The 15,218-nt window shown below is 42.7% G+C and overlaps 1 protein-coding gene across 4 annotated transcripts; it reads right to left on the bottom strand.

Moving 5' to 3' along the window:
* Window positions 1-1,072: 1,072 nt before the first annotated feature.
* On the bottom strand, window positions 1,073-14,603 carry LOC110536242 (cell division cycle-associated protein 2). 4 transcript variants are annotated; one of them, XM_036936138.1, is made up of 13 exons: window positions 13,671-14,603; window positions 13,318-13,448; window positions 12,922-13,063; window positions 11,992-12,185; window positions 11,599-11,772; window positions 11,173-11,290; window positions 10,605-10,900; window positions 10,273-10,327; window positions 10,102-10,173; window positions 9,759-9,835; window positions 9,451-9,528; window positions 4,552-4,708; window positions 1,073-2,520 (listed from the first exon to the last, which is right to left on the bottom strand). In XM_036936138.1, exons 1-13 carry the CDS (start codon window positions 13,825-13,827, stop codon window positions 1,415-1,417), a joined length of 2,757 nt encoding a protein of 918 aa, XP_036792033.1. In that variant the 5' UTR covers window positions 13,828-14,603; the 3' UTR covers window positions 1,073-1,414. The 4 variants fall into 4 exon arrangements, with proteins under 4 accessions (XP_036792033.1, XP_021477587.2, XP_021477588.2 ...); XM_021621912.2 differs by having other exon boundaries at window positions 13,689-14,602; XM_021621913.2 differs by lacking the exons at window positions 13,318-13,448; window positions 13,671-14,603 and having other exon boundaries at window positions 12,906-13,042.
* Window positions 14,604-15,218: the final 615 nt, after the last annotated feature.

The raw sequence follows: 15,218 nt of genomic DNA, 5'->3' as shown, positions 1-15,218 counted from the left end.
TTTAGGCTCTCTGTAACAGCCAAATTAGAGATAGGGAAAAATACATCCGGTCCAAAGGGGAAATGAATACCAGTAAGACTAAATACAATGGTTTTTAATGTTGACATTTAATATTCACTATGATTACCAGTTGAGTTAGTATTGATTGGTTGGTCAGTAGATAATTGTGTGTATATTGACTAGCTTGGTTCGGGAAGCCAGCTACAGATCACTGCAGTCTAATCTATTGTAGGAAATAACTATAGCAGTAACTTTAATTGTTTAGAATTTTAAAAATATACACTACCAGTCAAGTTTTAGAACACCTCAAGGGTTTCTTTATTTTTACTATTTCCTACATTGTAGAATAATAGTGAAGACATCAAAACTATGAAATAACACATGGAATTATGTAGTAACCAAAAGTGTTAAACAAAACAAAATATAGCCACAGCTTCGCACTCTTGGCATTCCCTCAACAAGCTTTATGATTTTATTTAACTAGGCAAGTCAGTTAAGAACAAATTCTTATTTTCAATGACAGCCTAGGAACAGTGGGTTAACTGCCTGTTCAGGGGCAGAATGACAGATTTTTACCTTGTCAGCTCGGGGATTCGATCTTGCAACCTTTCGGGTTACTAGTCCAACGCTCTAACCACTAGGCTACCTGCTGCCCCAAGCTTCACGAGGTAGTCACCTGGAATGCATTTCAATTAACAGGCGTGCCTTGTTAAAAGTGAATTTGTGGAATTTCATTCCTTCTTAATGCTTTTGAGCTTATCAGTTGTGTTGTGATTAGGTAGGGGTGGTATACAGAAGATAGCCCCATTTGGTAAAAGACCAAGTTCATATTATGGAAAGAACAGCTCAAACAAGCAAAGGGAAATAACAGTCCAACACTTTTCTGGTTACTACATGATTCCATGTGTTGGTTCATAGATTTGATGTCTTCACTATTTTTCTACAACATAGAACAGTTTTTAAAAAACCTTGAATGAGTGGCTGTTCCATAACTTTTGACCGTCAGTGTATAAATGTATAATTCAACTTTTTAGACATTTCAAGAGAGGCCTGTATAATGTTCAGACAATTAATAGTTTGGAAGAGCCCCATTTTATTTAATGAATACAGCAGGTACACATTCAAAGAGTAAAACTATGCACTGTCTGTACATCTCCTACTCCCATAAGCCTTGGTAAATGACAACTGCCAAACTGTTAAATCACATTAAAAGGTAGATCTTGTTCTATTTATACTACTTAATTACTAAAAACAAAAAAAGTGCTTTATAAAACTCACAACAACCAATAGCTATCAAAAGCAGGTGGAAATGGCCAACCCCAGTAAAAAAAAAATAAGGACCTTCGTAGTGAATAGGGTGCCATGTCATTCACAGCCAGTGTACAGGTAGTGGACAGGCTAGCATTGGAGTGGCTCATAGGTCAGTGTGATTCACTTCTTCCAGGGGAGGGTGTAGTAGAGCCTGGATGGAGCTGCGTCTGCGCCTGGTCTTCCTGCAGACAGCACTACTGGAGTCCGGAGAGGTGTGGGGTAGCCAGGCCAGGCCAGAGGCCTCCAGGGTGCTGCTCTGGTTCCTCAGGCTGCGGCGGACAGACTGATGCCCCCTGCAGGGGAGAGGCCTTAGCACATCATCAATGTTGAACTCCTCCTGTGCCCAGGGGGGAAGGAGGGATTCTGGGTAGGAGGTGGAGGCCTGTTCTATAATGTTACCCAGCTCCATTCCTGACCCGTGGTTATCATTCTCCACTGCCTGTGGCCCATTTGGCTGGGAAGCCTGCTCCTCCTCTATGACTGAGCTGGCGTATATAGAGCTCCTTCTACCTCTGGAGCGGCCTGGGCCCTGAGCTGCTCCTCTCTGCCCGCCTTTGTTTGGACTCTGTTCTACATGGCTCACTGCCTTCTGCTCTGAGGGAGCCACTGTGGTGCTAACCTCATCTGGAGGAGGGCAGGGTGTAGCAGTATCAGTGTCTGCTCTAGCTGGACTATCCCCACTCCTACCTGCATCTGGAAGTGTGCCAGTGCATTGATCTGTATCTACAGGGTCTGAGGTACAGTGTGTATTAGGTTCACCCTCTCTGTTACCAGGTACTGTGTGCTTGGCTGGGCTGGACACTAAAACCTCTGGCTGGATTGTTTCTGTTGGGTCTTGTTCTGTATCAAAGTTCTCTACCTGCTCCTCGGTCTCTTCACTCAGCCAGTTATCAACAGGAACACTGACCTTCCTGCCCTTCCCTCTACCTACTCTAATAACACTCTGCCTTTTGGTTCTGGAGGTCTTTGTTGGACCTGACCATCTTCTCCAGATCTGTGCTGCTCTTCCAGTCCCAGAGCTGTCTGTGGTGGTGGAGCCTACAGGGCTCTGGCAGTCTACTGAAGGCCCATCAGAGGGCTCTGCAGCTGAGGTGGTGTCTTCTGGTGAGTCCTCACTGACCGGGGGGCAGAAGCAGCTTGACCACAGGGCTGCAGCTGTGACGGGGTCACTGTTAAAGTCATCTTCTAATAGGATGGAGTCTTCTTTGGCTGTGGCGGGAGGACACACAACATGGGTTACTACTGAACATGAAACATGTTCTCAGAACGTTAATTAAATACCTAAAATAACCTATCATTTCCATCCTCAGAAGATTAATAAAACCTACCAGGAAAACTTTTGGGGAACCATAGTAAAATGTTCTCAGAACCTCCCTGCAACCTGAAAAATGTACGTTCCCAGAACAGGCAAAATGTTAAAAAAGGGCGGCAGGTAGGCTAGCAGTTAAGAGCGTTGGGCCAGTAACCAAAAGGTCATTGGTTTGATTCCCTGAGCTGACTAGGTGAAAAATCTGTCGATGTGCCCTTCCTTGAGCAAGACACAATCCTAATTGCTCCTGTAAGTTGCTCTGGACAAAAGCATGTACTAAATTACTAAAATAGAAAATGTACTAGGGCTACTAGCTACCAATACAGACTGTTTCTGGACATGCACCTAGTCAGAGTGAATGGCCTATGAGAATGCATATACAACACACAGTAGTAGCATTTCTATTGACTGAACTTAGTATTGTATCTCAAGTGTCTGAGTCAGTGAGAGTAGTCGAATGTGCCTTGACTTGAGTGGTGTATCTAAGTCAGGTGTAGGTAACTAGATTCAACTGCAGCTGGTCAGGGGGCCAGAAAATAATTATAACACTTTACACTGCAAATTGACCACAATTAAGCCCAAAAAGAAATTATGTGAAAATAACACCTGGAGACCTGTCCCAAAGCCACTCCTGCATTGTCTTAGGTGTGTGCTTGGGGTCATTGTCCTGTTGGAAGGTGAACCGTCGCCCCAGTCTGAGGTCCTGAGCATTCTGGAGAAGGTTTTCATCAAGGAGCTCTCTGTACTTTGCTACTTTCAGCTTTCCCTCAATCCTGACTAGACTCCCAGTCCCTGCCACTGAAAACATACCCACAGCACTGTAAGGATGGTGGCAGGTTTCCACCAGACATGAAGCTTAGCAATCAGGCCAATGAGTTCAATCCTGGTTTCATCAGACCAGAGAATCGTGTTTCTCATGGTCATTGGCAAACTCCAAAAAGTCTGTCACATGCCTTTTACTGAGGAGTGGCTTCCATCTGGCAACTCTACCATAAAGGCCTGATTGGTGGAGTGCTGCAGAGATGTGAGAACTTTCCAGAAGGACAACCATCTCCACAGAGGAACTCTGGCATAGTGACCATCGGGTTCTTCTACCATTTAAGAATGATGGAAGCCACTGTGTTCTTTGGGACCTTCAATGATAGACAATTTTTGCTATACGTCACGAGATCTCCTCCTCCAGATTCTTGTCTCAGTGCTCTAGGGACAATTTCTTCAACCTCATGGCTTGGTTTTTTCTCTGACATGCACTGTCAACTGTGGGACCTCTATATAGACAGGTGTGTGCCTTTCCAAATCATGTCCAATCAAATGAATTTACCACAGGTGGACTACAATCAAGTTGTAGAAACATCTCAAGGATGATCAATGGAAACAGAATGCACCTGAGATCAAGTCTTATAGCAGAAGGTCTGAATACTTATGAAAAAAAGGTATTTCTGTAATGAAATGTTTAACATAACACACATTTTCAAAACCTGTTTTCGCTTTGTCATTATGGGGTATTGTGTGTAGGTTGAGGAAAACAATGTTATGAATTTAAGAATAAGGCTAACATAACAATGTGGACAAAGGGAAGGGGTCTGAATACTTTCGGAATACTTTTCTACAAATCTCTATTTGTGGGAATAGGTGGGGGCAGATTTTTTTAATTGGTGATTTTAGTATTTTTAGGCCAACAATTAATACAAAAAATTTACCAAAAACTTGGGGGGGGACCCTAAAAAAATTTAAATCGCCTGCGGGACGGTTGCCTACCCTTGATCTAAAGTGTCTTCATAAGTGATTGTAGTCCAAGGCCTGTTCGAATACTTCCTTGATGTATACAGTGGAAGCCTGGCTCTCACCAAACATGTTAGATCAATAATTAGTTCATGGAAGGAATGATTCTTCCTGGGTATTCGAACAGAGCCTAACAGCTGTGTGCTTACCTGTGGGTTTGCAGTTGTGGGGGTGTTGAGGAGAGTGGCTAAGGGAGGACAGGATCTCCGTGATGGGACTGAGGGTAGGGTTCTTGGATGCATAGTCTCTCTTCCCATACAGAGAACGGTCCACCGCCTTCTTCCCAAAGCAATGCTTTGCTGAGTTCTAGAGAAACACAAACACAGTGAACACCCAAGCTGGTTTGCCCCATTCTTACATCACTCCTTGTTTATGTTTTGTTTATTCATTGTTTTACTGTCACCTCTGAGGAATGCAGTTATTACAAGTGTAGCTCAGTTGGTAGAGCACAGCACTTGTAACGTCAGGGTAGTAGGTTCCATTCCCAGAACCACCCATACGTAAATTGTATGCCAACATGACTAAGTCACTTTGTATAAAAGCTTATGTTAACTGGCATATACTACAGTGCATTCGGAAAGTATTCAGGCCCCTTGACTTATTCCACATTTTGTTACATTATAGCCTTATTTATTCTAAAATGGATTAAATAAAATGTTTTCCTTATCAATCTACACACAATACCCCATAATGACAAAGTGAAAACAGGTTTATAGACATATTAGCAAATTTAAAAAAATTGTTTTTTAACAAAAATACCTTATTTACATACATTTTCAGACCCTTTGCTATGAGACTCAAATTGAGCTCAGGTGCATCCTGTTTCTATTGATCATCCTTGATGTTTCTACAACTTGGAATCCACCTGTGGTAAATTCAATTGATTGGACATGATTTGAAAAGGCACACATCTGTCTATATAAGTTCCCACAGTTGACAGTGCATCAGAACAAAAACCAAGCCGTGGGGTTGAAGGAATTGTCCGTAGAGATCCAAGACAGGATTGTGTCGAGGCACAGATCTGAGGAAGGGCACCAAAAATGTCTGCTGCATTGAAGGCCCCCAAGAACACAGTGGCCTGCATTATTCTTAAATGGAAGAAGTTTGGAACCACCAAGACTCTTCTTCCTAGAGCTGGCCGCCCGGTCAAACTGAGCAATGCAGGGAGAAGGGCCTTGCTTAGGGAGGTGACCAAGAACCTGTGTTGTAATAAAATCAACTATGTGCATTGAGCTTGTTTGATGCCTCAATAGGGCGCCAGAGCAAGATAACCAGAAGAAAAAACCTTAACCCAACTACTCTCCTCCCGCTCCTGCTGGCTTTCGCAGGTTCTGCCATTACTGTCCTGAAGTTGCCGGTAATAGGCTACCGATCTGCCTGCCAGTTATGTTACATATGCACATTTGTGAAAGTTTCATTTAATTTATAATAATGCCTTTATATCTCAAAATCCTTGTCATGTGGTTAATAACAACTCTATCCAAATAAATTAAAATGATAAACCTAAAAAGTAACTTCTATTGCCATCTATGTAAGAACTGCCTACATAAAGCCAACAAATAACATTGCGGCCTGCAGGTAGAAAATATCCAGATTAAAAATAAATATCCAATAAATCACATTGGCTACACATCTGCAACGAACTTGAAACATTGTATCAACTATTAACTTGGGTCAGGCCCAAAGCTTGCCTAGCGAACTTGCAACATTGTAGAAAATATTCTCGGCCCTCATTTTCCCATGCCAGTACGCTCTGGACAGAAACAGCTTTAGGCTATTTGCGCAAGGGATAAGAAGCAGTGCTCGACTTAGGCAGTAGCTCGCTGAGTACCGGCACCTCAAATGTTCTACTGCTTGAGCTCCTGTTCCTTCTATAGAATATTAGCTCAAAAGAATTGTGGAGCTCCTGCACCTAAATATAAACAGTACCCGCAGCCAAAATAAGTACCGGAACCTATTTCAGTCCAAGTCAAGTACTGATAAGAAGCCTATTTTATGACGTTTCCACTGGATCAGAGCATTACATTTTCCCCTTTCACGCCAAGTGGTTTTTGAAAGGGAGAGAACTGGAAAGTGAATGGATGTAAAAACAGACTTTGTTTGCTTGCTGTTTGAGGTGAAGAAAACAGGTTATTAGTAGTGATGCATTAAGCCAATCAGAAATACTATCAGATCCCCAAATGGGCACATTTTTCTACCTACATTTGCACGCAGGCGGGGTAAACTATAGGCCTACCTCTATACGTGCACGTCCTTACTCAACATTGACAGGAGAGCTCCAAACAAAAGACAATTACTAAATTGACAGAACTAGTAAATGGAATGAAATAAACCAAAACTTGCTTCTCACAAGTGTAGCATAGATTGTGCACTCTGCAAACAACGTGTCCACTCCACAATGAAAACAGGAAGACTGAAATAATAATATTGAATGCATTAAAAGAAATAACCATAAACATTGTAGATTAGAAATGATAGGAATTAACGGTAAATGTACTGGTGATATACAGTACCAAGAAACACGAGCAATGGACATTAGACCGGTGGAAATCTGTCCTTTGGTCTGACGAGTCCAAATGAGATTTTGGGTTCCAACCGCCGAGTCTTAGCGAGACGCAGAGTAAGTCAACAGATGATCTCTGCATGTGTGGTTCCCACCGTGAAGCATGGAGGTGGTGGTGATACTGATTTATTTAGAATTTAAGGCACACTTAACCAGCATGGCTACCACAGAATTCTGCAGCGATAAGCCATCCCATCTGGTGTTGCGTTTAGTGCGACTATAATTTGCTTTTCAACAGGACAATGACCCAACACAGCTCCAGGTTATGTAAGGGCTATTTCAAATCAAATGTATTTATATAGCCCTTCTTACATCAGCTGATATCTCAAAGTGCTGTACAGAAACCCAGCCTAAAACCCCAAACAGCAAGCAATGCAGGTGTAGAAGCACGTGCAGGTGTATTTGACCAAGGAGAGTGATGGAGTGCACAAGCACCTGACCTCAACCCAATTGAGATGGTTTGGGATGAGTTGGACCGCAGAGTGAAGGAAAAAGCAGCCAACAAGTGCTCAGCATATGTGGGAACTCCTTCAAGACTGTTGGAAAAGCATTCCAGGTGAAGCTGGTTGAGAGAATACCAAGACTGTGCAACGCTGTCATCAAGGCAAAGGGTGGCTACTTTGAAGAATCTCAAATATAACACTTTTTGGGTTACTACATGATTCCATGTGTTATTTCATGGTTTTGATGTCTTCACTAATTATTATACAATGTAGAAAATAGTACAAATAAAGAAACACTCTTGAATGGGTAGGTGTGTCCAAAATTTTGACCGATACTGCATGTAATGGGGAATTGATATACACTAACAATCAAATGCAAACAATTCACACAATGAAGCTGTAAAACAAGGAATATGCACAAATTGGCAAGAGAGCGCATTCTGGAGAGCAGTGGAATTGTGCATCTGGGAGCCTGGTCAATCCCACGTCTGCATTGGCCATGCAGCATATTCATACTTCTTGCGCTTCGCAGAGCTGTTGTCAAGGAAGTGAGTTTGTATTTATACAGGATGTACCACCCCCACCTACCGTCAACCAATCATGTCAATGCGGAGCTTTACAAAGCCCTCCGCATTGTTACAACATTTGGGAGGCACGTAGTGATGGGTACAGAGCTGGATTTAGCCTCTGCATGCTCTGCAATTTCGTCACATCCTCCATATGGAGCCTGCGACCACATTTTCGTATCGAGCATAAATTTAGTCTAGGCCTCCGCAATAGATTAGTTCACTGAGATGGGTGCAAATGTTACTGCTCGACTAAAACAAATCTCGGTCGACCAACAGCCAATCGACTAATTGGGGTCAGCCCTACCAGAAGGACAACCATCTCTGCAGCACTTCTCCATTCAGGCCTTTATGGTAGAGTGGACAGACTGAAGCCACTCTTCAGTAAAAGGCACGCGACAGTCCGCCAAAAGGCACCTAAAGAAGCAAGATTCTCTGGTCTGATGAAACCAAGATTGAACTCTCTGGCTTAAATGCCAAGAGTAAAGTCTGGAGGAAACCTGGCACCATCCCTATGGTAAAGCATGGTGGTGGCAGCATCATGCTGTGGGAATGTTTTTCAGTGGCAGAGACTTGGAGACTAGTCAGGATTGGGGAAAAGATGAAGGGAGCAAAGTAGAGAGATCCTTGATGAAGTCCTGAGCACTCTGGAGCAGGTTCTGACTGGGGCAAAGGTTAACCTTCCAACAGGACAACAACCCTAAGCACACAGCCAAGACAACGCAGGATTAGCTTTGGGGCAAGTCTCAATGTCCTTGAGTGGCCCAGCCAGAGCCCAGCCTTAAACCTGATCAAACATCTCTGGAGAGACGCTCCCTATCCAACCCGACAGAGCTTGAGAGGATCTGCAGACAAGAATGGGAGAAACTCCCCAAATACAGGTGTGCCAAGCTTGTAGCTTCATACCCAAGTAAACTCAATGGAGTAATCACTGCCAAAAGATGCTTCAACAAAGTACTGAGTAAAGGGTCTCAATACTTATGTAAATGTGATCTGTTTTTTTGTAATACATAATAAAAACCTGTTTTTGCTTTGTCTTTATTCGGTATTGTGTGTAGATGATTTAATCTATTTTAGAATAAGGCTGCAACGTAACGAAATGTTGAAAAAGTCAAGGGGTCTGAAAACATTCAGAATGGACTGTATATATTATTATAACAATCCCAGTAGTTTCTTCTTTGGCCCCTCAAATGCTCATTCCCTTCCTTTCCAAAACTAAAATAAATACCACAAGTACTCCAAACACCACCACCTTCTAAATTAAGTTTAATTTCTGCAGAAATTTTAATAAAGCAACCACCTAAATTCCTTGAGCATGAGAAAGGCAGATTGACCGTGGCTTACAACGAGGCAAGTAGCTTTGTGTATGTAATACCTCCCCGAGGCTTAGCTCACTGTACTACCCACAGCCACAGAGTGTAATATTATACGTCTCTGTAGCGAGACTTATGAGTGATGAGCAGAGCCCAGACCGACCTTCATCCTCCCACAGGCAGACTTGGCAGCCGTACGAGACGACCTCTTCTTCACAGGCTCACTCTTCTCCTCTGGTTGCTGAAAGAACAGAGATAGATAAGAGAGATATGAAGAGATATACATTTAGAGAGGTGGCATTAGGATAGGATCTATTTGGATACACTCACAAGCTCTTCCATTGAGATTAACCCTAGATCATCAGATTAAGATAGTAATAATATTATCTCTGGACCAATATTATCTAATTGGTGTGTAAGTGGAGGGAATGAGGATATCCTGTTCAGTGAATGAGTGGTGCATTACCAGACCTTTCTCTTTCTGCTGCGAGAGCAGGCTGTGGCGGCTGGTTCTGGCTCCAGGGCAGGGTCAGGCACTGGGGCAGCATCTAAAGCAAACACACCTCCGCTTTAGCCTCTCATTTGACCTCACTGACACCCCTGTAAACACTAAACCAATGACTTGAGGCTGAGGAGAGGTGCTGTTACATAAGGGGAGAGAGAGAAAGGTGGGTGGAATAGAATTTGAATTCTGACCATAAGTCCCAAATGGCACCCTATTCCCTATATAGGGCACCGTTTAGGAAATAGGGTGTCATTTGAGACACACCACCAGTCTAAACTAGTGTGTCTAATACTAGTAACTAGATCTCACCTGGCATTTCCTCACAAACAGAGTCCTCCTCTTGAAAAGCTGAGGTCAGATCCAGAGGTCCAGTCTCCAGCTCTGAAAATACATACAGCAAGTGACAACAATGTGAAGTTTTACACAGAGCTTGACTAGAAACAGCTTCCTCTCAGCAATGATCACTGTTCAACAACCAACCTGCATTGTCCATCCATGAACTGTCAACATCTTCTTCCATTGAAGGGAAAGGGATCTGAGGGCATAGAGAATTACTGCATTATTTACATGGTCAATAACTAACCCACATGCTGGATTACCAGAAAGAACAATTCAATGATTGGTCGTACTCATTAGGGAACACTGTAGCAAAACGTTTGGCAAAGGAAAACAAGTGTTTCTTATTGGAAGTTCAGGTAGTCCCTTCCTGTTTCAGTAACCGTCTGCTTCCGTTTGGTGCCTAATGAATAAGACCCTGGCCTCATCATTTTGGGACAGGTCAATCACTGTGTTGGTGATTGACAGGTACCTACCTTTCCCTGAGTGTGGGTGCTCTCCTGTTCCCCACAGCAGGGTCCCATAGTGAGGGGTGGGGAGGCTCCAGTTAGAGAGGGGCTGCTGAAGTCCGGCCGGGCCAGGGTTAAGGGTGTCTTCAGCAGTGACCTCAGCTGGGACCCCCCGGCAGATGTTGGGGCGCGGACCGGGGTTCCCCCCTTCCGTAGAGGGGTGCTGGGGGGAAGGTTCTTGTCAAAGAGTTCAGGGGGCAACAGGATCCCGAAACGCACCTGCTTCTTCATAGTGGAGTTAACGTTGCCACCATCAGCTTCATCTGAAGGACAAATAAATATTGTTTATTCATCAACATCACTTGACCATAACAGATTTATTCAACCTACTGCTTCTCATACAGAAACATTTTAGAGGGTGATGAATCATGACCAACAACAGCCTTTGCTGCTCTCAGAAACAAGCCTTTTCTTGCCTCAGTTTTTGCTTAGTCAATATTGTCTGTAGTATGCTTAACTTGCACTGGGCTTCAAAGCGTGATAAAGATGAAAGGATAGGATCCTCTATAACAACAGAGGAGAGCAGCATATTTACCCCTGGGGTTCATCTCCAAAAGAGATGGCATGGCGAACAGCTGGGGCAGAGTTGTCCTGACTCGTCCTGAATGCAAAACCAGAGGTTGGCTGGGGCTGTGCAGTTCAAAAGAGCACTCCTGTGGGGTGAGAGGGAACCAAAGATAATGTTTGAGAGCCAGGCAGGAACCTGTTGTGAAAGTAGCAGTTGTGTTCGCTGCAGAACTGTGAGGGCTTCACAGAGAGGAAAGGAGGCTGCGGTGTTGTGTCCCAAATGGAACCCTATATAGTTCATTACATTCGACCAGGGCCCGGGAACAAAGTATTTTTTAAATATTTTTACACCAGGTCAGTCGACACCACATAAGGAATAGGGTGCCATTTGGAACACATTTGGTGTGTATGTGTGTGTGTGTTTGTGTGGGGAAGAGGCTAGATGAAATTTTACCTGGTCCTGCTCCTCCTTGGTGGGAGTGCAGTGCTGCTGCAACATAGGAGAGGGCTGTGGCTTGCCCTGGGTGATCTGGGACACAGCATCAGTACCCAGGGCTGGTAACAGAGACACACTAGCAGGTTCTACATTGAGAGCTGGCTGATGGTCCTTGTCCTGGACAACTGCAACCTGAGGAGGTGATCATGATGGGTTAGTGGTTGTCAGGACATTGTGGTCACAGTATAATGGTTCATAATAATTAATTTAGTTTATAAAGACTTTTCTTACCAGTTGCTCAACATGCACACGACAAAGTTGAAAAAAAGACAACAACACCAACTGAATGGTTTGCCAAGTTATATTAGTCATTTAACAGACAGAAATGTTTTGCCAGTGTGATGAGGTTACCTCCGTGTTCTGTTGCTGCTTGAGTATGGTGGCAGTGCGTTTGAGGACAGGAGTGGTGGCCTCCCTAATCTCCTCCACACACTCCCCCAGAGTGCGTGCTGTGCAGCACCTCTTACTGGGTGGGGAAGTCAGAGAGGGATGCTGGCTCACTGGGGACATGTTCTCCTTCCCATCACTATCACAGCTCCACCCACCTGATAGTTAAGACAACACCCATCAACAACTATAGCCGAGAATAGAAAACTCTTAAAGAATATACTAAAAGGGACAATCTGTAGTTTCTGGATGAGACATTTTTAGGAGCTCCAAAAACATAACACAAGAAAAATGCTGGTTTCTCCATGCCCTCACTGAAGTATAACGTATATATTAAAACTTTAAAAGATGCTACACATAGGATTTGTGTTGTTGCATTGTAATTTCAGGAAACGTCCATAATACATATTCCGCTAATAATGGAATGATAGTGTTTCACAGTATTACTTACCCACCAGTGTGGTGATTGAGAAAACAAGCAGTGAATAGTGTAGGGAATCATTGTACCACAAACTGAAATTGAGGGAACAGTGTAGAATTTTAGCAAGAAGGAAATTACGAAACAGCTTTCCCAGTTCGACAACAAATTCTGCTCCTTCTGGAAAAATCAATAGGCAAATATCACAGCCAATCACATCACTGGCGTAATACTGTAGAACACTATAATTCCACTATTAGCACCAGATACTGTATATTATGGACATTTTCTGAAATTACAACGCAAAAAATATCTTACAAATCCTGTGTGTAGCACCTTTAAACATTTTTTGGGGAAAAAATCCAACATAATCTGATAATTTTTAAATAGTATACTCAGACAAAGCACCAGTTTCAGTTCACGTAATAATATGTGATTAATAACTGATTTATCTTTTTACATTGAAGCAGACTGACCACCAGACAGAACATCTCTTGTCTTGATGCATCCCCCCGTGTGATCTTCATTCTCCTCCACATTCATAATGCTCTGGAAGATGGCCATCTTCTGCTTTAGAGTAGAGGGGACTCTGGGAAAGAAGGGGATGGCTTGGGTATCCTACGAAGAGAGAGAAAAAAGAAAAGCACGGTTAACACAAATGGCTTAATTTTATGTGATGCAATTGGTTCATTTTCAGTGACAAATGCAGTGTAGCAAGAGACAGCTTATAGGCTTGTCATAAATGTAACTAAGATTATTATAGTTCCAACTCAGATGAACAGAAACAGTCCTAGAGCAACTTTTATCTGCAGTGCACTAGTTAGTTAATTGCACAATCTTTGAGTATGAATGAATGAGCAAACTCATCTCACCTGTGGTGTTGTGGGGGGAGTTTTCATCCTTTGTTGGGCAATGTAGCGGATTAGGGAGTTGGTCTCTGGTGAACTCCGTACCCCAACATTGGACCTCCGCTTCACCTTCAGCTGAGCTAGGCAAGATTTTTCTGGGGAAAGACAATACATGCACCATTCAATGGGACATTCTTGATTCAGAAAAACAAACAATTGTCTTGTGTCTTGACAAAGCAATGTCTAGACCTTGAACATATAGCTAGCTACATTGCCCAGATACATTTGTATTTAGGGTTATAATAATGAGTTAATTGCAGGGTAAAGTCGGAAAGAGCAGTGGACCCAGTGGAATGATATCAACAGAGTCAACTCACTTCTTCTGTCTGAATTACCTTTGACTTTAGAAGATGGCGTGAAGCTTTGAGTGGAGATACCCAGTTGGGAGGGTGTGAGCAGGGTGAAATCCAAGGGTGATGTGATGTTGCTCATTGGAGAAAGACACGAGGCCTCCAGTAGAGTCAAGTTGTCCATTTTCAACTCTGAACTTAACGTTAACTACCTTCAACAGAAAGGACTGGAAGCACCTTAAGTGGGGTCTGTCATCTACACCAAGAAATCACTCAACTGTTGTCAATAACAGTTGATCAAATTGGGTCGATAATGCATTCAATAAAGGCCAAAAGGCTGACAAACCAGGCAACGACTGATGATCACACAAAAGTTTAAACAAGTGCTAGCGAGGAAAGGTTATGCAACAGGCGTTGTAGCTTGGAAGTTATTGACGCTATACATCCAACAAGTGCATATTAAAACGAAGTTAAAGCAATTTAACACCTTTATAAACCGACTCTGACGTTAGTGAAATACAAGTTCACATTTACGTTACAAAATGGCTAGCTAACGTTAGCTCAGAGTTTCTTGGCAAGCTAACTTTAACAATACATTCACTAAATCGACAAACATATTACCCAGCGAAACAGATCAGCGACCATAATAATAATAATAATAAGCTAAATGACTAGATAGCAACAATGAAACCGTTTTCCAGCTAGCTAACATATTACAGCTGGCAAGTTAGCCTAGGTCCCTAGCGAAATGCACCACTCACAGTAGCCGTGGCTCGAAATTCCTTCCGCGACTCGAATAAAGGCTAAAATCTTGTTGAACGTAAAAATATCCAACAAAATAATTACATGTACGTTTAACAAACGTAAAAGTACATTCAAAAACGTTTGCATTCAAACGTATCAAAATACTGACATAATGCGAAGTTATGGACATTTGGGGACTATTTCGTATGTCTACAGAAGGATCTAATTTCATACGAACTCGCCAATGAATGTGAAAACACATGTCACGTGTCTCGGCAATATCCAATGAATCACATTTGATTTAGTACTGTAAAATGTGTCCCTACGCATTCAAAATAAGTATGAACAGCTGAAGTATCCCAACGTATTCCCCGAAACAAATCAAAGCTAAAGAAACGTCCGAATTGTTCAGAAATACAGTGGTATTTTCATGCACTCTTCTTTGTATTGCAACTTAGTCTCACATAGCCTATATAATGCATCTAAAATGTCAAGAAATTGTGATGAAAACCAAATAGGCAAACAGTTGGATCGGTTAGATCAGTGGTTCCCAAACTTGTTATAGTCCCGTACCCCTTCAAACATTCAACTTCCAGCTGCGTACCCCCTCTAGCACCAGGGTCAGCGCACTCTCAAATGGTGTTCTTTGCCATCCTTGTAAACCTGCCACACATGACACATTTATTAAACATAAGAACGAGTGTCAGTTTTTGTCACAACCCGACCGGTGGGAAATGACAAAGAGCTCTTCTTGGACCAGGGCACAAATAATATAAGAATAATAAATAAATGTCTTTATTTAGCCATTTTACATATAAAACCTTATTTGTT

This window comes from Oncorhynchus mykiss, chromosome 11 (assembly GCF_013265735.2).
Source record: "Oncorhynchus mykiss isolate Arlee chromosome 11, USDA_OmykA_1.1, whole genome shotgun sequence".
NCBI classification, from domain to species: domain Eukaryota; kingdom Metazoa; phylum Chordata; class Actinopteri; order Salmoniformes; family Salmonidae; genus Oncorhynchus; species Oncorhynchus mykiss.
Note: the sequence above shows the minus strand (reverse complement) of the source record. Positions and strands in the feature narration are given on the sequence as shown.